Source organism: Chamaea fasciata, unplaced genomic scaffold (genome assembly GCF_029207755.1).
Source record: "Chamaea fasciata isolate MVZ Bird 193981 ecotype frontalis unplaced genomic scaffold, bChaFas1.0.hap1 SCAF_4, whole genome shotgun sequence".
Classification (NCBI taxonomy): Eukaryota; Metazoa; Chordata; class Aves; order Passeriformes; family Sylviidae; genus Chamaea; species Chamaea fasciata.
The window spans coordinates 44,537,013-44,559,831 of NW_027094089.1; the positions used below are offsets into that span (position 1 = coordinate 44,537,013).

Here is a 22,819-nt window from a genome sequence, read left to right on the forward strand (position 1 = left end):
TGCTTCAAGATGACTTTCAGCTGATTTTCAAATATAATTTCATAACTAGAATCCTCCAAATAATGTCCTAAGTGGCATAATGCAACATTCACAATAGTCATCATCCAAAGCACCTTCTATTCATGTGAGGCAGTGCAGAACAGACACTGCAGACATCAGATGATTATGCCCCAGTGATCACTGCATTTCTCTCCCAAAATAACAGCCATCTCTACCAATCATTCTGTCAATCAATACTGAGACTTGTGACACCAAATTGACTCTTACACTAACTCGAAAGATTTGCTAGTTAAAAATCAACAAATAGGCAGAAGAGACAAAAATGTTCCCTGCCAGTGGCATTCCAACCCTTAACAAAATCCAGTAAAACATAGCAGGTCTCAGGATCTTCATTATCAAAGATTTATTATGTAGAAATGGAGCCAAAACACTTAACCATAATACTGATCTACTTCTCAGTCTGAACTCTTGACACCAAAATGCAAAGAATTGTTGTAAATATATCTGAAATTTGAACTAACTTCTGCCTGGGCTACAACCAATGCATTAAGGCTTTGAAAACAACTTCTCAGGCTAAGAACAGAAGGTCACACTGAGAGCCCAGTGGCCTCTCCCTGGCAGGGGTGGAAGACTGGTGCAGGTACCCAGGTGTTGGCAAGGCCAGCCTCCGTGAGGAGAGGAACAGCCACCTCCCTCAGTCCCCGGTAAAAAGGACTCTGTCCTCCTTACATCCTCATTGCAAAGTACTTACACGCACTGTTGAGACCGCCGTCCCGTCCCCACCCCCCCACCCCCACCCCCCAGCCTTGTCTTCTCCAGGCTGAAAAGTCCCAGAGACTTTTGACCCTTTCTGCAGAGGACATGCTCCATCCCCTTCACCAGGTTGTTGGTCCTCCACTCAACTCTCTCCAGTCTAGTCTCTGTACTCCTGGTGACCCCACTGCTGGACAAACACTACACTCTCAGTGTAGCCTCATCAGTGCTGAGTAGAGCCGAAGGGTGACCTCCCTCTGCCTGCTAGCAACACTTGAACCCTCTTCTGTGCTTCCCAACACAAGCACTCTTTTCAACACGCTACTCTCAGTTACGCTTCAGCTGTCAACGCAGGAGATCCTACGCAAAACCTTTGAAAACACATTTGTGCAGGGAAAAAAATCCAAGAAGGATCTTCATGAGAAGTCTGTTTTATGCACATGAATCCTCAAAACTGCATCGCAAACTAGCACATCATGCGCTATTTTTTCTCAGACATCAAGCAAAGCACAGGGACGCTTATTTCTATATCTGCTTCTCAAAGTTTCCTCTCTAGTGCCACTCCACACAACACTGCGGGGTAAGCTAAAAATACAGATCGTCTTAACACTGATAATGAAATCCCATACATTTCCATCGAAAAGAGAAAATAATACACAAAAATAAGAGTCAAACTTACCCTTTACTTTTCGATATCAGCCCAAGAGAATGACAGAGCCGGTGCACAAACGCTCTTTCGGTTCTAGTGAAAGAAGACGGAAATTCCACTTCTGGAAAGATAATTTAAAAAAGGAAAACCCGAGCATAAAAACTCAGCAGGCAGTATCCCTGACGTACGACCTCGCTGCCTCGAGTTTATCGGTTCCCAAACCCGCCACGCCTCCCGTGCACAGCGGCACGGGCGGCAGCGCTGTCCCCCGGCACCGGTGCGGGACACGGCCACCCCGGGGCGCCGCGGCCGCCCGAGATGCTCCTGCCCGCCCCTCTCCGCGCGGCTCCCCCGCGCACCCGTGTCCTCGCCATAGCGGAACCGCTCCAGAGCGAGGTTCACCGCCATCTCCACCTCCTCGTCCACGCGGATATCCCTCAGACCTCGGCCGCCTCGGCCGCGGCCCGGCGCGGCGGGAGCGCCCGAGCCCGCCGCGCCCCCGCCGTGCTGCCGCGGCGGAACGTTCCTGGGCCGCGACATGGCTCCGCCACAGAGCGGGGGCTCCGCGACACGCGGAGGGGACCGGCGGCGGCGGCGGCGGCAGCAGCAGCGCGGGGCGGGCGCGGCGCCGTGACGTCTGCCCGGCGCCGGGCGGCAGCGGGGGGAGCTGGCACCGGCGCGGCGGCTGCGGGAGGCGGAGCCGACCTGCGAGCGGAAGGCAGAGCCTGGGGGGTGTTTCTCCCCGGCCGTGTTGCCGCGTGAGTCGTGGGAGGCGTGTTGCGCAATAGTGTCACAGTCGGCCGTGACTGAAGAAGCAACGCTGATACCTGTCAGGTCACGAATCATGCTATTTCACTGAATGACGTTCAGTGTCGGTGGTAATATCGCAGCCCTCGGCCTCGTTGTTTTGAATATTTTACAGAGTCATCAAGATTTTCCTTCTCTCTTTTCCGTCTTTACTTCTCTCCTTTCTTGTTACGTCTTGGCAAAGTATGGCTATCATGTTTTCCACCCCTTGGTCTGTACCAAAGTCTGTGGTGAGGGCGGGCAGGTCGTTGCAGAAGTTGAGAGCTTGTTGGCCAACACTTCTGCGGTTACACAGAAGTGCTGGAAGGGCCAGATGCTGGATTTTAGGTGACTGTATGGTAAAAGGATAAAAGTCCCTGACGCGTGGGCTGCTGTCTTTGTTCAAGTGGACAAAGAATTTAAGGTGAACATCATGTCCCCAGCCAAGTGGGCCGTAAAATGGTCAGATAGGGGAGTTATCTTAACAGTTTGTGTTATAAATGATCAAGAGCCAATTCAAAATCCAAAGATTTATTTAGCAGTTTCAAAAATCAATTTCGAAACGCCACGATAAATCAGGACAACATCGATCGAATGCTGGGTGGACAATCAGGCAGCAACAAGGGTGCTCTCCGGTATTGCCCAGCAATTCGGGGTCACAGGGCAGGAACTTTATACGGTTTTTCTGCCCTGAGGTTTTTCTGCCGTGAGGCAAAAAGCACAACTGCTTGCAAAAAGCACGACTGCTTCAATGTCTTTCACTCCTCGAGGGATGTTTTGAAAGGATTTCCTGAAGAATTGAAAAGAAGTTCAAAAAGAGTCACTGAATCTTCTTTTGAGGCTCTTGATGAAGTCAACTGCTAGATTTCCAGCCCAATCAATACCAGATTCTTGAGTAGCTGCGAAAATGTGGCCCACCCCTTGATTAATGGGTCATCTTAACGTTATCTCCACTGTTTATGTTGCAGATGTCGTGGTGGCACTTCTAAACCGAAGAAGACTTTGGAATTTTGGAGACGCCTTAGGACTGTCTCCAAGACTCCAGGTTTTTAATTTCAATGTATAATTTTTCACATACAACTTTAATACGTGAATTTATACAATGCATCTATTACAGTTTGGCAATCCAAATGGGACCCTAGACCACCATCTTCACAGCCCTCCTTCTTCAAACCTCTAACTGCCATGGAGTTCATGGCGAACTGTGTGAACTGACCTGAGATCTTTGAAGCAGGGAGGATGCAAAGGACAAATGCTAAAATTCCGTGTCTATTCAACATAAACTATCAGAGTCTCAAATTATTTTTAATACATTTCTTAAATTATTTAGGACTCTTCCTTGCTACAGCATTATGTACATAGTTGGTGAAATTAGGTTAATGCGTTGAGTATGGATGCACAGCCTGATCAGCAAAATGAAGGGATTTTTATGGTCTCTCACAAGTTGCACAGGGGACTGAGGTCACCTGTAAGGTGTGCAGGGGAGATTCGGGTCTCTACTAAAGCACGAGGGGGCTGCAGTCCCCTGTAAGGCAGGGACTAACCCCTATAGGAGTTTAGAGTCCCTAGTAAGACACGCAGGAGCTGGGGTCCCTCATAAGGCCTGGAGGGGGGTTGAGGTTTAGGGTCAGCTGTTGAACAGGGGTCAGTCAGTCCTAAACAACAGGCAAAAGCTTTTCAGAACAGCTGGTTTGTGATCTCTGCTGCTCTTCACCAGCTGGAGTGGGAGCATGAATTCAGATGCCCAAATCCAGAGCGGCACCTATCCCAGAGAAGCCATCGGGAGCTCCAGGGAGAATTCCAACAGCGTCCAGTGAGTTCTCACCAGCCTGTGGCCATCCAGGGAAAGTCCACGTCAGACTGTACCCATATCCACAGCAGGTCTCCAAGGATCTTCCAGCATTGCTCTGTGAACACTGACGGATGATTTGAGGGATTAACTAAACTTGGTGTAGCAAGAAAAGATTGGTAGGAGAGTTGTTTAAGCGCGCTTTAAATCTTTTTAATCTTTTTAAAGATTAAGTAGGAAACTGTTTAAAAACCTGTGCTATATCATGTGCCAGTGGCAGTGTTTCAGTGGGCGCTGATTCCTTCAACACATTTCAAGAATTTATTTTGCAAGTAACAAATTGGGCAGTTGGTGCACAGATGGACCACGTCTCTGGAAAGCATACACACTGAAAGGAGTTCACTCTAGATTGCTGCTATGTGCACACAGAGTCTTTCCAAAGAGGGGGACCCACAAAGATCTGATGTAGAGGCACACTCATCTTCAAACCATGGGCTGTTTGTGACTATTTGGATAGACTGTTGTGGTATAAATTTGAAATACCATGCCAAAAGGAGGTTCTTCAGAAGTTATGCTGAAATGCTGCTTTATTTTTTGCATGTGCATGGCTAGTGCTTGCTTGTAATGGTGGTAATTCTGTGTATATGTCAAAAAATAGTTATAAACCCACATTTTTCTACACGTAGGTTTATTTTCAGTAAGAGGATGGTAAACATGCAAATAATATTTGAAGACTTCCCCCAGAAAATGGAGAACTGTTGCAGAGTTCCGGTAAGATTTGCTGTTCATAAACAAAGGGCCCTCTCAGTGGCTTGGTTTACTGGCATGGCCACAGGAGCAGGAAACCGTTTTAGTATTCAAATGTTATATTCGATGGTATATTCAATGTTATATCTGTAACTTGGGAAATTCTGTTTCATTTTCTTCCAGGAGGATAATATGCAAAGAGTACTGCCTGAGCAAGAAACTGTCTCTGTTGCCTAGTGTTTTGTTGTCTTGGGTTGCAATACGTAACCAAAATTGTGTATTCTATTTGCCGTCTGTTGAAACCGGTTAGGGAGGTGGGTTTTATTTTTTTTTTTCTTTTTTTTTTTTTTTCTTCTGTATAACCCATTCCCTATAACTCCAGGGAGGAGGGGGTGGGTGCGTTCTGTGAATGGGCCAGCTGTTAAAACCGGGTGGAGCAATCTTCCTTATCTCTTCCAGGACCCATCCTCCCTCTAGGAGGATATCTTCTGTTAATGGGCCATTAAGGCCCACCACATGACTGATAAAATTTCATATTTCCATTGTGAGATGCTCCACTCGGTGGGAGGAACCAAGCATTCCTACCTGGATAAAAGCTGAGATTCAGAGCAGTAGATCAGCCTGGTTTTCCACTGGATTTCCCGGAGGAAGACCAGACCCTTCTTGCCACCACTGGACCCTTTCTACAGGATCATCTCTACTCCAACACAAACACATCTCTTACTCCAGGAGGACTTATTTGAACTGCTCCCAACACCCTGACCAACAGGGTGTCAGGTCGTATTCTAACTCTGTCAGTGTTTCAGGATTTTTTGTTTGCTTATTTTTTGTACTACTACATTTGTTTTTTTAATATTCCTAGTAAAGAACTGTTATTCCTATTCCCATATCTTTGCCTGAGAGCCCCCTTTATTGCAAAACTATAATAATTTGGAGGGAGGGGTGTTTACATTCTCCACTCCAAGGGGCGCTCCAGCTTTCCCTGGCAGACACCTGTCTTTCTAAACCTAGATATTTGTATTGCCCCTTTGGTGAAAAACAAAAGGAAAAACTGCTGTTTAAAAAAAAACTGTGGATGAGAAAATGGTTTTACTTTTAGGAGGCATGTTAGGCCCTTTGAATCTGCAGAGACTGTGGCACTTCCTGCACTGCAATTAACATACAAATTACTGGAATCAGCTCTTGTGGAAACATACGTAACTTGTCATAAGGAAATCATGATGAGAAAGAATGGTTGTAATACTAGATTGTGTTGCCCTGGCAGAAAGGGAACAGAGGGCATCTCCATCTAGTCTTCAGGTGTGTCAAAAAGAAATTTAAATATTTAGGTTGTATTTTGGGGAAAGGGCCATAAATGCTGACAAAGAGAGGCCATTAATTAAGCTCTCACGTCTGATCACAAAAACTTGGCAAGAGGTTTTCTCAGAGCTGTGGGATCTGACACAGAGATTCCCAGGTTAGGGGAATTGACTAAGTCTTTGACTGAGACCGCTGAGAACTTAGGGAATATCTAATGGAGAGATAATGCAGAAATTAGGACCTCATGAGAGATTGACTGCAACTCCGTACAGTTGCAGCAGGAGCACCAGCCTGTATTAACTCAGTGGCAGCAGCAGTAGGAACCCAAAGTTCTAACACCGCAATGGACACAGGTACCACATCTTAACACCTTTAATGCAAAAGCCTAATAGAAGTACGTGATGATGGAGAAAAACATCACCAGTGTGATCAAGTGATCTGTATTTCAAGTGAAGCACAGACTGATTTAACTGATGTTGCCAGACCAGATCTAGTTCTGTTCACAGATGGCTCGTGCCACTCCCTACAAGGACAACAGACTGGGTGTGCTGTGGCTAGCTGGCGACAGGTAACAGAAGCAGAACCACTGGCAGCAAAGATGAGTGCACAAGCAGCAGAAATAGTAGCTTTCATGCATGCAGCACATATGGAAAGAGGAAAATGACTGAACACCTGTACAGATTCTTGGTATGCTTTTGGAATATGTTATGCAACAGGGGTGTTATGGGAAAAAGATGGATTTTCACATCACCTGGCATCATATACTGTTGTGACTCTGATGGCTGACCAGAGGAAGTGGCAAATTTCACAGACCATCATGCATTTCAAGACAATGTATGAGAAGAACTGCTCTACAGAAGCAGATATACAATGGGAAAAATGAAAGGCAACTCAAAATGGTGATGGGATGTGGACAATTAGGGGAGTACCAATTCTGACAAAGAATATTTAGTCACTCTAGGTAGATGGTTTCATGATAAATCCCATGGAGGGACACAGGCAATAATTATCAAAGTACAAAAAAGATGGCCAGCTCCAGGAATTTATGCCACCACAAAAGAGAATCACAAATGGCTTCCCAACTTGGCATGAGTTTTCAAGTAGCAGACTGAGCTCACAATTAGGAGGGTGACCATGGACTGATTTCCCTTTTCAGGGACTGCAGAGAGACCCTGCAGACATGCCACCTGTGGTTCGGCTGGGTGGTAGTAGACCAGCTCTCAGGCTGGGCAGAAGCCTTTCCAACAAGAAAGACTTATTCAGGGGGAATAAAAGACGCCTTCATAAAGAAACCAGTGCTCATTTTATAGCAAATTTGATATCAAAATTTTCCAAATAGAAACTTTCTACAACAGTTTTGAGTATTAGAAAGCAGGAATTCTTTATTGAAGCGTGCTGGTCACATGCTGATCCTTCCTCTAATTAATTGCCCTGAGTGTTGGGTAAACAGAATTTTTATCATACACACTGATTTACATAATGGTTAGCTATCCCCACTTACTTCATGTATATGTTTTACTTTATTTTACGGAGTCACAGCCCTTCTCAGAAGTCTTCATACGGTTCTTTGGTCTTCTTCTGTGGTCTTCAACATCTGGTGTCCTTTTTAGGTGGCTGCACCTCGACCCTCGCTTTTGAATAAGCTCAATATTGTTTCTAACTCCTGCTTTTTCAGCCTTGCAGAGCTTAGTTGGCATCCTGCTTGTGTCTTGCATGACTTCTGCTTGATTAAGTTAAATCCTATTTTTATTTCTCCAAGGCTATGCTGTTCTGTTGTACTGTCCTTATCAAATACAATCAATCAGCTTGCTAATAACACCAAGGCCGCGTACACATTCAATCCCCGTATGAACCATTTATTTAAAGAGTTGATCATTGTAGGTCCCTTCCAATTCAGCATATTCTCTGTTAGATGGAGATGAGTGCTTGACTCAGTAGATTAACAAGTAGAGAGGGATAAATCTCTTGATCAGTAACTGACTTTTGAGGATCCTTTGTGGTTAAAAGGGGTGAAGAAAAAGCGATCTGAGAGAAGAGCTGTCCTGTGGGTTAGGAGAGCCAGAAGCCACCTCATATTTCCATTCAGGTAGCCCTGAGAGCTTCTGGGATCAGCAATGCAGGGACCTCCAATGATTGTAGCAGAGAGAAGGCCAGCCATTTCCCAAGAGGGAGGATAGCCTCCTCCATGCCTCACAGAGCTAGTTTTGCAGCAGCCTGAATCTGGAGTAAGTATTTCTCTGTGCAGTTCTTAGAAAGTGCCGGGTTTGAGTTCCGAGGTTACAGATGCAGGGGCTAAAGTTATTTGTGGTGCCTTGAAGGGCTAGAACAGAGAGGAATAGAGACAAGGTCAGAGACCAGACCATTGGGGACCCCAGGAATCTCTCTTGTCAGGGCAGCCCCACTCTGTCCCACCCCACCCCATCCCAGATCTTCCCATTCCCAGAAGGGAACTGGAAGTAAGAGGATAAGCCCTAAGGTGCCTGCCATGAATACCTCATGTGTCCGTTAAATCTGTCTGCTCTGCCCACACCACCCTTCTTGTGGACAGAGAGCAGAGCCATGCCCAGGTTCTTTCATGCATTCACACCTGTCCCTTCTGACATCCCACTGCTCTCATTGATCCTCACAGGTGACCTGGAGCAATTCCTGCTGCCTGCTCAAGTGGCAGCTGCTGAGCATTTAGGGGCACCAAGCCTATCATCACCCCAGTGGCACTGCTCCCGAACACCAGTGCTGCCAGCCTGGCCACATGTCCTCTTCACCGTGGCAGGGCTGAGCCACGTATAAAGCACAAGAGCAAGGGTGGGAGAGGGTGGCAGGGAGTCCTGAGGCATAGTCAGGGTACTACAGCCACTGGGCTGAGTCCTGCTGCTGTGGCTGGGGCCAAGCTGCAGTAGGGCAGCGAGGGACCCTGAGGGCTTTGGCTCACCAGTGAGTCTGATGGCTGCCTCTCGCATGGACTTCTGTGGGCTCTGCAGGTACATCACGGACTGGCGCAGGTACCCGTCTGCTCTGTCTCTCTCCTCTTCCAGCTGAAGAGAGAACAAGAGGGCAGAGGGAAGGGTTGGCACTGACTCTTACCCTTGGATGGGCAGCCCCTGCACCCAGGACTGACATCCCTGCACAGACACCCCTGATGGCCAGCCAACAGCTGGGTTGGAGGGAGCAGAGAGATGGTTATTCCAGAGGAAGTCCGAATGCTGTCCTGATACCAAAGCACAGCTGGGTTGGGGCTCTGTTGGCACCTGGCTCAGGGAAGCACGGGAGCCTGGAGAAGATGGTGATAGAATATACTTCAACCCAGGACAGTCCCCCACCACTCCATCCCCTGCCTCACACGGTGTGCTAGAACCCTGAGGTCACGGAGGTGCAGAGGCAGCCAGGTCAGATGCTGCTCCACCTGTGTCTGCCTTGGCACAGAGCAAGGCCTGAGCTTCATCCTCCCATGCCTGGGTCCTGCCACAGAGATGTCTCGGTGCTGACCGCGGTCTCTGGCTGTTTTGGTTTTTGCAGGCAACCAGAGCACTGTGGGAGATCATTCACCTGCCCCAGTGCCCAGAGATATTGATTCTGCATTTCCCTCGCCTCTTTGTGGGCCTGCTCTTCCAAGTTTTCTCCAGCACAGAGCAGATGCCAGTGGAGGTCAATGCCTTCTGGACACGGTGCCAGCACAGGCACTGCCTGCCCGCAAACCCCAACAGGTGCTCCATTCTGGTCCTCCTGTCTCTGCAGTGCCATTGGAGCTGGGGCCAGGATTCCTGGCATGACCTGGGCTTTGCTCTGCACACAGATTTGAATTGCTGACCATGGAAGCACTGCTCAGTCACCTTGAGTACGAGGATGTGGTCTCTGAAGTTGAACGGGAGTGCGGCCGGGACACACTCCTCAACACTGACGCCCACCACCATACAATGGCTCTTCTGGCCAGGTGAGAGCCCCACGCTCCCCACTCCAGCTGTTATTTCTCCACAGTCTCTACAGAATCCCTGTGGTCATGGGTGAGAGGAACTTGTCACTGAGGGATGGGGCAGCAGAGTGACAGAGCCTTGAAGGGCTGGGTGCACCAGAGCAGCCACAACCCAGAGTGCCACCGTCTCTTTCTATGAGGAGTGCCACCATCTCTGTGCTGATGGTACAGAGCAGGAGCTCTGTCTGCAAGCAGCCTCACTGAGGACAGCCTGCTAGGAACAGGGAGGGTGCATCGAGGGCTCCTGACAGCCTGGGGGACAGGACAGCCCTGTGGGCAGAATGGGTGGTTTTTCAGCCTCTTCATTCCTGACATGAGCCTGCTGGTGTTCGGCTTCACCTTCCTCCTTGCAAGAGGTAGTGGTGAAAGAAGAGGCCTCTGTGAGTCAGTCCCAGGAGAGGTTTTCCTGCCCTGCTCAGAGTCCACAATGTCTTTTTTCCCCTGCTAAAGCAATGCTCAGAATCTCACAGTCCTTGTGTTACCGGATTGCACGCTACCTGTTCAGGCTGCTCCACAGAGAGGAGGCACGCTGGGAGGTCGCTGCCATGGCCTTCCTTGTTGAGGTGAGCCTGATGGTGAGCACTGCCTTGCTGAGCTGTGTCCCCACCATTCTGCCCTCTTGGAGGTGCAGCTGCAGGGGAGTCCAGTTGGTGAAGGAGGGGCAGAAGTGGGCTCTGCTGTGTGCCCTTTGACCCTTGCTGCTGGGGCAACACTCTCACTGCTGTGTGTGTTTCAGGTCCTGCCTTGCCTTAACTTAGAGAACTGGCAAGAACGCATCCTACAGCTTGTCCAAATCTATCTGTGGAAGCAGTGCAGTGTGATGCATCTCCTGATGCTCAGATGCGTCTTGGTACTCTGCAAGAGAACCGCTATGGTGAGAGGGAGGCTGCACAGCTGAAGCGGTGCAGGCAGCGTGGGGCTGAGTAGCACAGTAGCTTGCACTTGGTTGACTTCGGAAGATGGGCAGCTTCTTCCAGCTCTCTTGACTCCCCATTTGCCTGCTCAGAGCCTTTGGCGCCTGGGATCTGAGGCAGCAGCATGGGATTGAACTGCTGCAGTGGTTCTGGCAATGCAGCCTTTCATGGCTTCACAACATTGCACTGTGTTCCACACAGGCTGAAAGCATGGAAAGCCTAACTGAAAGCCTCACAGAGGTGCTGAAGGATGAAGACAGAGAGGTGGTGTGAATGACCCTCTCTGTGCTCAGTGAGATGTTCCTAAACAGACATGAGCCGATTGCAAGTTCCCTCGCACTGCAGCCGGTTGAGGCACTCCGGCCACACTTTGACAATGTAAAGCTCTGCACCCCGCCCCACTCAGATGCTGCCCGGAAACTTCCCTTCTGGATTTTCAGTTCCAAGTAGGCCTGGAATAGGCAGCGCTGGGGTTCTTGCTCTCTTTACTAGGATGCCAGCCATGTGCAGCTGCTGTCCATTGGCCTCTTTCAAGCAGTGATGGAGTTGGTAGGGGAAAAAGCAGAAAGGCCCCTGAATGACTGACTGCATGCACCAGAGCCTGCTCCCGCTCTTCTACCACATGTACGATGAGAACCAGTTTGTGGCAAGGTGAGGACACTGAGCTACTGGTGTGCCCTGTGAGCGGGCTCAGCTGCCTTCTGCTCTAATGCCTCAAAGACCACAGCACTCCTGCCTCCTCCTGGCCTATGGCTGGTCCTATGCCCTGGGATGCTGTGTCATCTCCCAGTCTCTGCTGCTCCGCAGGCCTCTTGGGAATCCCTGCGTCAAGAACAATATTCCTGAAGAAGCGGAATCTTCAGCAGCTCCTGGAGACGGAAGAGCTGTGGAGGTTTGGCGAGTGCCTGGTAAGGGTGGCCTCAAAGCCCCAGACTGTGTCTGAACAAGCCCTCTGCCCTCAATACCCACTGTAAGGGGCTGGCAGCTGTGGCCCCTGCCTACTGCTGCACTTATCACCAACAGACTGCTCCCCACACATTACTTCTCTGTGATGTGTGGCTCAGCAGGGTCTTCTCCAGGCTCCTGTGCTTCCCTGAGCCAGGTGCCAACAGAGCCCCAACCCAGCTGTGCTTTGGTATCAGGACAGCATTCGGACTTCCTCTGGAATAACCATCTCTCTGCTCCCTCCAACCCAGCTGTTGGCTGGCCATCAGGGGTGTCTGTGCAGGGATGTCAGTCCTGGGTGCAGGGGCTGCCCATCCAAGGGTAAGAGTCAGTGCCAACCCTTCCCTCTGCCCTCTTGTTCTCTCTTCAGCTGGAAGAGGAGAGAGACAGAGCAGACGGGTACCTGCGCCAGTCCGTGATGTACCTGCAGAGCCCACAGAAGTCCATGCGAGAGGCAGCCATCAGACTCACTGGTGAGCCAAAGCCCTCAGGGTCCCTCGCTGCCCTACTGCAGCTTGGCCCCAGCCACAGCAGCAGGACTCAGCCCAGTGGCTGTAGTACCCTGACTATGCCTCAGGACTCCCTGCCACCCTCTCCCACCCTTGCTCTTGTGCTTTATACGTGGCTCAGCCCTGCCACGGTGAAGAGGACATGTGGCCAGGCTGGCAGCACTGGTGTTCGGGAGCAGTGCCACTGGGGTGATGATAGGCTTGGTGCCCCTAAATGCTCAGCAGCTGCCACTTGAGCAGGCAGCAGGAATTGCTCCAGGTCACCTGTGAGGATCAATGAGAGCAGTGGGATGTCAGAAGGGACAGGTGTGAATGCATGAAAGAACCTGGGCATGGCTCTGCTCTCTGTCCACAAGAAGGGTGGTGTGGGCAGAGCAGACAGATTTAACGGACACATGAGGTATTCATGGCAGGCACCTTAGGGCTTATCCTCTTACTTCCAGTTCCCTTCTGGGAATGGGAAGATCTGGGATGGGGTGGGGTGGGACAGAGTGGGGCTGCCCTGACAAGAGAGATTCCTGGGGTCCCCAATGGTCTGGTCTCTGACCTTGTCTCTATTCCTCTCTGTTCTAGCCCTTCAAGGCACCACAAATAACTTTAGCCCCTGCATCTGTAACCTCGGAACTCAAACCCGGCACTTTCTAAGAACTGCACAGAGAAATACTTACTCCAGATTCAGGCTGCTGCAAAACTAGCTCTGTGAGGCATGGAGGAGGCTATCCTCCCTCTTGGGAAATGGCTGGCCTTCTCTCTGCTACAATCATTGGAGGTCCCTGCATTGCTGATCCCAGAAGCTCTCAGGGCTACCTGAATGGAAATATGAGGTGGCTTCTGGCTCTCCTAACCCACAGGACAGCTCTTCTCTCAGATCGCTTTTTCTTCACCCCTTTTAACCACAAAGGATCCTCAAAAGTCAGTTACTGATCAAGAGATTTATCCCTCTCTACTTGTTAATCTACTGAGTCAAGCACTCATCTCCATCTAACAGAGAATATGCTGAATTGGAAGGGACCTACAATGATCAACTCTTTAAATAAATGGTTCATACGGGGATTGAATGTGTACGCGGCCTTGGTGTTATTAGCAAGCTGATTGATTGTATTTGATAAGGACAGTACAACAGAACAGCATAGCCTTGGAGAAATAAAAATAGGATTTAACTTAATCAAGCAGAAGTCATGCAAGACACAAGCAGGATGCCAACTAAGCTCTGCAAGGCTGAAAAAGCAGGAGTTAGAAACAATATTGAGCTTATTCAAAAGCGAGGGTCGAGGTGCAGCCACCTAAAAAGGACACCAGATGTTGAAGACCACAGAAGAAGACCAAAGAACCGTATGAAGACTTCTGAGAAGGGCTGTGACTCCGTAAAATAAAGTAAAACATATACATGAAGTAAGTGGGGATAGCTAACCATTATGTAAATCAGTGTGTATGATAAAAATTCTGTTTACCCAACACTCAGGGCAATTAATTAGAGGAAGGATCAGCATGTGACCAGCACGCTTCAATAAAGAATTCCTGCTTTCTAATACTCAAAACTGTTGTAGAAAGTTTCTATTTGGAAAATTTTGATATCAAATTTGCTATAAAATGAGCACTGGTTTCTTTATGAAGGCGTCTTTTATTCCCCCTGAATAAGTCTTTCTTGTTGGAAAGGCTTCTGCCCAGCCTGAGAGCTGGTCTACTACCACCCAGCCGAACCACAGGTGGCATGTCTGCAGGGTCTCTCTGCAGTCCCTGAAAAGGGAAATCAGTCCATGGTCACCCTCCTAATTGTGAGCTCAGTCTGCTACTTGAAAACTCATGCCAAGTTGGGAAGCCATTTGTGATTCTCTTTTGTGGTGGCATAAATTCCTGGAGCTGGCCATCTTTTTTGTACTTTGATAATTATTGCCTGTGTCCCTCCATGGGATTTATCATGAAACCATCTACCTAGAGTGACTAAATATTCTTTGTCAGAATTGGTACTCCCCTAATTGTCCACATCCCATCACCATTTTGAGTTGCCTTTCATTTTTCCCATTGTATATCTGCTTCTGTAGAGCAGTTCTTCTCATACATTGTCTTGAAATGCATGATGGTCTGTGAAATTTGCCACTTCCTCTGGTCAGCCATCAGAGTCACAACAGTATATGATGCCAGGTGATGTGAAAATCCATCTTTTTCCCATAACACCCCTGTTGCATAACATATTCCAAAAGCATACCAAGAATCTGTACAGGTGTTCAGTCATTTTCCTCTTTCCATATGTGCTGCATGCATGAAAGCTACTATTTCTGCTGCTTGTGCACTCATCTTTGCTGCCAGTGGTTCTGCTTCTGTTACCTGTCGCCAGCTAGCCACAGCACACCCAGTCTGTTGTCCTTGTAGGGAGTGGCACGAGCCATCTGTGAACAGAACTAGATCTGGTCTGGCAACATCAGTTAAATCAGTCTGTGCTTCACTTGAAATACAGATCACTTGATCACACTGGTGATGTTTTTCTCCATCATCACGTACTTCTATTAGGCTTTTGCATTAAAGGTGTTAAGATGTGGTACCTGTGTCCATTGCGGTGTTAGAACTTTGGGTTCCTACTGCTGCTGCCACTGAGTTAATACAGGCTGGTGCTCCTGCTGCAACTGTACGGAGTTGCAGTCAATCTCTCATGAGGTCCTAATTTCTGCATTATCTCTCCATTAGATATTCCCTAAGTTCTCAGCGGTCTCAGTCAAAGACTTAGTCAATTCCCCTAACCTGGGAATCTCTGTGTCAGATCCCACAGCTCTGAGAAAACCTCTTGCCAAGTTTTTGTGATCAGACGTGAGAGCTTAATTAATGGCCTCTCTTTGTCAGCATTTATGGCCCTTTCCCCAAAATACAACCTAAATATTTAAATTTCTTTTTGACACACCTGAAGACTAGATGGAGATGCCCTCTGTTCCCTTTCTGCCAGGGCAACACAATCTAGTATTACAACCATTCTTTCTCATCATGATTTCCTTATGACAAGTTACGTATGTTTCCACAAGAGCTGATTCCAGTAATTTGTATGTTAATTGCAGTGCAGGAAGTGCCACAGTCTCTGCAGATTCAAAGGGCCTAACATGCCTCCTAAAAGTAAAACCATTTTCTCATCCACAGTTTTTTTTTAAACAGCAGTTTTTCCTTTTGTTTTTCACCAAAGGGGCAATACAAATATCTAGGTTTAGAAAGACAGGTGTCTGCCAGGGAAAGCTGGAGCGCCCCTTGGAGTGGAGAATGTAAACACCCCTCCCTCCAAATTATTATAGTTTTGCAATAAAGGGGGCTCTCAGGCAAAGATATGGGAATAGGAATAACAGTTCTTTACTAGGAATATTAAAAAAACAAATGTAGTAGTACAAAAAATAAGCAAACAAAAAATCCTGAAACACTGACAGAGTTAGAATACGACCTGACACCCTGTTGGTCAGGGTGTTGGGAGCAGTTCAAATAAGTCCTCCTGGAGTAAGAGATGTGTTTGTGTTGGAGTAGAGATGATCCTGTAGAAAGGGTCCAGTGGTGGCAAGAAGGGTCTGGTCTTCCTCCGGGAAATCCAGTGGAAAACCAGGCTGATCTACTGCTCTGAATCTCAGCTTTTATCCAGGTAGGAATGCTTGGTTCCTCCCACCGAGTGGAGCATCTCACAATGGAAATATGAAATTTTATCAGTCATGTGGTGGGCCTTAATGGCCCATTAACAGAAGATATCCTCCTAGAGGGAGGATGGGTCCTGGAAGAGATAAGGAAGATTGCTCCACCCGGTTTTAACAGCTGGCCCATTCACAGAACGCACCCACCCCCTCCTCCCTGGAGTTATAGGGAATGGGTTATACAGAAGAAAAAAAAAAAAAAAGAAAAAAAAAAATAAAACCCACCTCCCTAACCGGTTTCAACAGACGGCAAATAGAATACACAATTTTGGTTACGTATTGCAACCCAAGACAACAAAACACTAGGCAACAGAGACAGTTTCTTGCTCAGGCAGTACTCTTTGCATATTATCCTCCTGGAAGAAAATGAAACAGAATTTCCCAAGTTACAGATATAACATTGAATATACCATCGAATATAACATTTGAATACTAAAACGGTTTCCTGCTCCTGTGGCCATGCCAGTAAACCAAGCCACTGAGAGGGCCCTTTGTTTATGAACAGCAAATCTTACCGGAACTCTGCAACAGTTCTCCATTTTCTGGGGGAAGTCTTCAAATATTATTTGCATGTTTACCATCCTCTTACTGAAAATAAACCTACGTGTAGAAAAATGTGGGTTTATAACTATTTTTTGACATATACACAGAATTACCACCATTACAAGCAAGCACTAGCCATGCACATGCAAAAAATAAAGCAGCATTTCAGCATAACTTCTGAAGAACCTCCTTTTGGCATGGTATTTCAAATTTATACCACAACAGTCTATCCAAATAGTCACAAACAGCCCATGGTTTGAAGATGAGTGTGCCTCTACATCAGATCTTTGTGGGTCCCCCTCTTTGGAAAGACTCTGTGTGCACATAGCAGCAATCTAGAGTGAACTCCTTTCAGTGTGTATGCTTTCCAGAGACGTGGTCCATCTGTGCACCAACTGCCCAATTTGTTACTTGCAAAATAAATTCTTGAAATGTGTTGAAGGAATCAGCGCCCACTGAAACACTGCCACTGGCACATGATATAGCACAGGTTTTTAAACAGTTTCCTACTTAATCTTTAAAAAGATTAAAAAGATTTAAAGCGCGCTTAAACAACTCTCCTACCAATCTTTTCTTGCTACACCAAGTTTAGTTAATCCCTCAAATCATCCGTCAGTGTTCACAGAGCAATGCTGGAAGATCCTTGGAGACCTGCTGTGGATATGGGTACAGTCTGACGTGGACTTTCCCTGGATGGCCACAGGCTGGTGAGAACTCACTGGACGCTGTTGGAATTCTCCCTGGAGCTCCCGATGGCTTCTCTGGGATAGGTGCCGCTCTGGATTTGGGCATCTGAATTCATGCTCCCACTCCAGCTGGTGAAGAGCAGCAGAGATCACAAACCAGCTGTTCTGAAAAGCTTTTGCCTGTTGTTTAGGACTGACTGACCCCTGTTCAACAGCTGACCCTAAACCTCAACCCCCCTCCAGGCCTTATGAGGGACCCCAGCTCCTGCGTGTCTTACTAGGGACTCTAAACTCCTATAGGGGTTAGTCCCTGCCTTACAGGGGACTGCAGCCCCCTCGTGCTTTAGTAGAGACCCGAATCTCCCCTGCACACCTTACAGGTGACCTCAGTCCCCTGTGCAACTTGTGAGAGACCATAAAAATCCCTTCATTTTGCTGATCAGGCTGTGCATCCATACTCAACGCATTAACCTAATTTCACCAACTATGTACATAATGCTGTAGCAAGGAAGAGTCCTAAATAATTTAAGAAATGTATTAAAAATAATTTGAGACTCTGATAGTTTATGTTGAATAGACACGGAATTTTAGCATTTGTCCTTTGCATCCTCCCTGCTTCAAAGATCTCAGGTCAGTTCACACAGTTCGCCATGAACTCCATGGCAGTTAGAGGTTTGAAGAAGGAGGGCTGTGAAGATGGTGGTCTAGGGTCCCATTTGGATTGCCAAACTGTAATAGATGCATTGTATAAATTCACGTATTAAAGTTGTATGTGAAAAATTATACATTGAAATTAAAAACCTGGAGTCTTGGAGACAGTCCTAAGGCGTCTCCAAAATTCCAAAGTCTTCTTCGGTTTAGAAGTGCCACCACGACATCTGCAACATAAACAGTGGAGATAACGTTAAGATGACCCATTAATCAAGGGGTGGGCCACATTTTCGCAGCTACTCAAGAATCTGGTATTGATTGGGCTGGAAATCTAGCAGTTGACTTCATCAAGAGCCTCAAAAGAAGATTCAGTGACTCTTTTTGAACTTCTTTTCAATTCTTCAGGAAATCCTTTCAAAACATCCCTCGAGGAGTGAAAGACATTGAAGCAGTCGTGCTTTTTGCAAGCAGTTGTGCTTTTTGCCTCACGGCAGAAAAACCTCAGGGCAGAAAAACCGTATAAAGTTCCTGCCCTGTGACCCCGAATTGCTGGGCAATACCGGAGAGCACCCTTGTTGCTGCCTGATTGTCCACCCAGCATTCGATCGATGTTGTCCTGATTTATCGTGGCGTTTCGAAATTGATTTTTGAAACTGCTAAATAAATCTTTGGATTTTGAATTGGCTCTTGATCATTTATAACACAAACTGTTAAGATAACTCCCCTATCTGACCATTTTACGGCCCACTTGGCTGGGGACATGATGTTCACCTTAAATTCTTTGTCCACTTGAACAAAGACAGCAGCCCACGCGTCAGGGACTTTTATCCTTTTACCATACAGTCACCTAAAATCCAGCATCTGGCCCTTCCAGCACTTCTGTGTAACCGCAGAAGTGTTGGCCAACAAGCTCTCAACTTCTGCAACGACCTGCCCGCCCTCACCACAGACTTTGGTACAGACCAAGGGGTGGAAAACATGATAGCCATACTTTGCCAAGACGTAACAAGAAAGGAGAGAAGTAAAGACGGAAAAGAGAGAAGGAAAATCTTGATGACTCTGTAAAATATTCAAAACAACGAGGCCGAGGGCTGCGATATTACCACCGACACTGAACGTCATTCAGTGAAATAGCATGATTCGTGACCTGACAGGTATCAGCGTTGCTTCTTCAGTCACGGCCGACTGTGACACTATTGCGCAACACGCCTCCCACGACTCACGCGGCAACACGGCCGGGGAGAAACACCCCCCAGGCTCTGCCTTCCGCTCGCAGGTCGGCTCCGCCTCCCGCAGCCGCCGCGCCGGTGCACAGCGGGCACGGGCGCAGCGCTGCCCCCGGCAGCCGGTGCGGGACGACGGCCAGCCCGCGGTCGCCGCGGCCGCCCGAGATGCTCTGGCCTGCCGCGCCCCTCTCCGCGCGGATCCCCCGCGCAGCCCGGGAGCCTCGGCCAGGTAGCGGACCGCGCCAGAGCGAGGGCTCGGGCGCCATCCCCCGCCCGTCCCGGCGATCCGCGCGCCCGCGGAGGCGGCCGAGGTCTGAGGGATATCCGCGTGGACGAGGAGGTGGAGATGGCGGTGAACCTCGCTCTGGAGCGGTTCCGCTATGGCGAGGACACGGGTGCGCGGGGGAGCCGCGCGGAGAGGGGCGGGCAGGAGCATCTCGGGCGGCCGCGGCGCCCCGGGGTGGCCGTGTCCCGCACCGGTGCCGGGGGACAGCGCTGCCGCCCGTGCCGCTGTGCACGGGAGGCGTGGCGGGTTTGGGAACCGATAAACTCGAGGCAGCGAGGTCGTACGTCAGGGATACTGCCTGCTGAGTTTTTATGCTCGGGTTTTCCTTTTTTAAATTATCTTTCCAGAAGTGGAATTTCCGTCTTCTTTCACTAGAACCGAAAGAGCGTTTGTGCACCGGCTCTGTCATTCTCTTGGGCTGATATCGAAAAGTAAAGGGTAAGTTTGACTCTTATTTTTGTGTATTATTTTCTCTTTTCGATGGAAATGTATGGGATTTCATTATCAGTGTTAAGACGATCTGTATTTTTAGCTTACCCCGCAGTGTTGTGTGGAGTGGCACTAGAGAGGAAACTTTGAGAAGCAGATATAGAAATAAGCGTCCCTGTGCTTTGCTTGATGTCTGAGAAAAAATAGCGCATGATGTGCTAGTTTGCGATGCAGTTTTGAGGATTCATGTGCATAAAACAGACTTCTCATGAAGATCCTTCTTGGATTTTTTTCCCTGCACAAATGTGTTTTCAAAGGTTTTGCGTAGGATCTCCTGCGTTGACAGCTGAAGCGTAACTGAGAGTAGCGTGTTGAAAAGAGTGCTTGTGTTGGGAAGCACAGAAGAGGGTTCAAGTGTTGCTAGCAGGCAGAGGGAGGTCACCCTTCGGCTCTACTCAGCACTGATGAGGCTACACTGAGAGTGTAGTGTTTGTCCAGCAGTGGGGTCACCAGGAGTACAGAGACTAGACTGGAGAGAGTTGAGTGGAGGACCAACAACCTGGTGAAGGGGATGGAGCATGTCCTCTGCAGAAAGGGTCAAAAGTCTCTGGGACTTTTCAGCCTGGAGAAGACAAGGCTGGGGGGTGGGGGTGGGGGGGTGGGGACGGGACGGCGGTCTCAACAGTGCGTGTAAGTACTTTGCAATGAGGATGTAAGGAGGACAGAGTCCTTTTTACCGGGGACTGAGGGAGGTGGCTGTTCCTCTCCTCACGGAGGCTGGCCTTGCCAACACCTGGGTACCTGCACCAGTCTTCCACCCCTGCCAGGGAGAGGCCACTGGGCTCTCAGTGTGACCTTCTGTTCTTAGCCTGAGAAGTTGTTTTCAAAGCCTTAATGCATTGGTTGTAGCCCAGGCAGAAGTTAGTTCAAATTTCAGATATATTTACAACAATTCTTTGCATTTTGGTGTCAAGAGTTCAGACTGAGAAGTAGATCAGTATTATGGTTAAGTGTTTTGGCTCCATTTCTACATAATAAATCTTTGATAATGAAGATCCTGAGACCTGCTATGTTTTACTGGATTTTGTTAAGGGTTGGAATGCCACTGGCAGGGAACATTTTTGTCTCTTCTGCCTATTTGTTGATTTTTAACTAGCAAATCTTTCGAGTTAGTGTAAGAGTCAATTTGGTGTCACAAGTCTCAGTATTGATTGACAGAATGATTGGTAGAGATGGCTGTTATTTTGGGAGAGAAATGCAGTGATCACTGGGGCATAATCATCTGATGTCTGCAGTGTCTGTTCTGCACTGCCTCACATGAATAGAAGGTGCTTTGGATGATGACTATTGTGAATGTTGCATTATGCCACTTAGGACATTATTTGGAGGATTCTAGTTATGAAATTATATTTGAAAATCAGCTGAAAGTCATCTTGAAGCAATTCTTGTCAAAGATCATTCCACAGAGGTAACTAGTTTGCTTATTCCTGAAATGCCTTTGTTTTTCCTTTCTCCCAGGAAAGGAGCAAATCGATACCTGACTGTAAGAAAAAAGGATGGATCAGAACTCAAACGTGCGGTGATGACTTGTGCCTTAACTCCTGGTACAAAACGCGCTGTTCATGCTTTAATTCAGAGTTTTCCTGTCACAAATAAAGAACGAACGGACCTTCTGCCTAAGACAGAACGAGGGAATGCCTGTGCTGTTGTATCTGGTATGTTCACTGTGTCTTGTGGTAAGGGCTTGTCAATCAACACTACTTGAAAAAACAACTAACAACCCGACCCAAAAACAAACCCCTCTGTTTTGTCTCTTCTTCTGTCCTGACTGACACTCTTTTTCCAAACAAACCTAATAATTTTCTCGACTTTTAATTGTTAATATAGGGTCTTTTAAAACTTGTGTCATAACGTGTTCAGGCAGTCATGTCCCCCACGTTGCAATGTCTCCCCTGTATCAAATTAATTTTGATTCTTTGAGCCAATTTCAGCCAGATTTTTTTTTCAAATACAACCGTGAAATGAGGTTTCCTGCAAGTTCCATGGCGTAAGATTAAAGAGACAAGTGTTGCCGTCACTCCGTGTAAGAATCCCCTTAAGAGAAGATGAGACTGGCTGTTGTTCTTTAGGAATCCATGCCCTTGATTGAAATAAGAGATTTGTGTTTTGTCATCTGCAATAGATTGGGTCTCTAAGAGCTGTTGAGTAAACTCGGGCTGTTATGTGAAGTTCTTGATTTCTAGCATACATAAAATTCTCTGAAGGACAAACTTCTGATACAAGATGGGGTTTTTTTTCAACAATGCTTTAAACGTGGCTGTTGCCTTAACAGTTATGTTTGTAAAAGTTATGTTGTGTTTCTGTGTACCAAGCTGGGGTTAGTGAACAGAGAACATAGCAGTATGCCTTGTTTAAATGTTTAAATTCATTTTGTTTGTGCTTTAAGTGCTTCCTTTGCTAGGTTTCTTTCTCAGTTGTTCCATTTGTTTAATAGGATTGTTTAGTGAAAAGAGGGAAACTCTAATAGAAGTACCGAAAAACAATATTGTAGGGATGTAAGGTATAAACTAATGAATCGTGTAAAATTTTCTTTCTTTACTTCTCCAGAATGGTCTTGGGCTCTTTTAGTCTGTTCGTCTCTGTCTGTCTTGGTAAAACAGTGTTTGTAACTTAACATATGAATCTGTTAATTGCATGAAATAATTGTATTAAGCTTACATAATGGAACTAAAGTTGCTTTTCAGTTATCTGGCAAATAATCGTTGAGGAATTACAGAGTAGCATTTAACATGCTGACATTGAAGTAGCCTCCTCAGAAGACTGCAGGTTTTTTAGCTGCCTATGGGTTGCTTTCTGATGCATCCCACTGCTGTGTGGCTCCAGGGCTCTGGATGCATCTGTTTGAATTAGTAGGTGTTAAGACAAATCTTAAAGACTAGGCTATTAGCTGACGTAAGACTGACTGAAAGAAGGTCTTAAAAGACCAG

At 47.5% G+C, this 22,819-nt stretch overlaps 2 protein-coding genes and 2 long non-coding RNA genes across 7 annotated transcripts in view; 2 read left to right on the top strand and 2 right to left on the bottom strand.

Moving 5' to 3' along the window:
- Nucleotides 1–1,428: 1,428 nt before the first annotated feature.
- LOC136289043 (3'-5' RNA helicase YTHDC2-like) lies at nucleotides 1,429–1,974 on the bottom strand. The gene is made up of 2 exons (XM_066182510.1): nucleotides 1,762–1,974; nucleotides 1,429–1,523 (listed from the first exon to the last, which is right to left on the bottom strand). Exons 1-2 carry the CDS (start codon nucleotides 1,940–1,942, stop codon nucleotides 1,429–1,431), a joined length of 276 nt encoding a protein of 91 aa, XP_066038607.1. The 5' UTR covers nucleotides 1,943–1,974.
- Nucleotides 1,975–2,160: 186 nt separating this feature from the next.
- LOC136288892 (uncharacterized) lies at nucleotides 2,161–5,589 on the top strand. The gene is made up of 5 exons (XR_010720633.1): nucleotides 2,161–2,280; nucleotides 3,157–3,233; nucleotides 4,664–4,748; nucleotides 4,908–5,038; nucleotides 5,184–5,589. It is a non-coding gene; the product is annotated as an uncharacterized lncRNA (long non-coding RNA).
- Nucleotides 5,590–15,685: 10,096 nt separating this feature from the next.
- Nucleotides 15,686–19,114, bottom strand: LOC136288893 (uncharacterized). The gene is made up of 5 exons (XR_010720634.1): nucleotides 18,995–19,114; nucleotides 18,042–18,118; nucleotides 16,527–16,611; nucleotides 16,237–16,367; nucleotides 15,686–16,091 (listed from the first exon to the last, which is right to left on the bottom strand). It is a non-coding gene; the product is annotated as an uncharacterized lncRNA (long non-coding RNA).
- A 307-nt stretch (nucleotides 19,115–19,421) lies between these two features.
- Nucleotides 19,422–22,819, top strand: part of LOC136288367 (3'-5' RNA helicase YTHDC2-like) — a 33,968-nt gene continuing 30,570 nt past the window's right edge. For 3 of the 4 annotated variants that reach the window (XR_010720511.1, XR_010720510.1, XM_066181412.1), the window contains exons 1-3: nucleotides 19,437–19,512; nucleotides 19,751–19,841; nucleotides 21,351–21,547. Coding sequence is in view for 2 of the 4 variants with exons in the window: in XM_066181412.1 (XP_066037509.1) it covers nucleotides 19,464–19,512; nucleotides 19,751–19,841; nucleotides 21,351–21,547 (337 nt within the window). In the remaining 2 variants the exon portion in view is untranslated. Of the gene's footprint in view, nucleotides 19,513–19,750; nucleotides 19,842–21,350; nucleotides 21,548–22,819 lie in introns of all 4 variants that reach the window. The other variant, XM_066181413.1, reaches the window with a different exon arrangement.

What these genes read in the sequence shown, in the direction of transcription:
- LOC136289043 (XM_066182510.1), bottom strand. Translation starts at nt 1,942, where the DNA reads ATGTCGCGGCCCAGGAACGTTCCGCCGCGGCAGCACGGCGGGGGCGCG. An exon ending in CCGCTATGGCGAGGACACGG is followed by an intron (nt 1,524 to 1,761) that starts GTGCGCGGGGGA and finishes TTATCTTTCCAG; the next exon opens with AAGTGGAATTTCCGTCTTCT.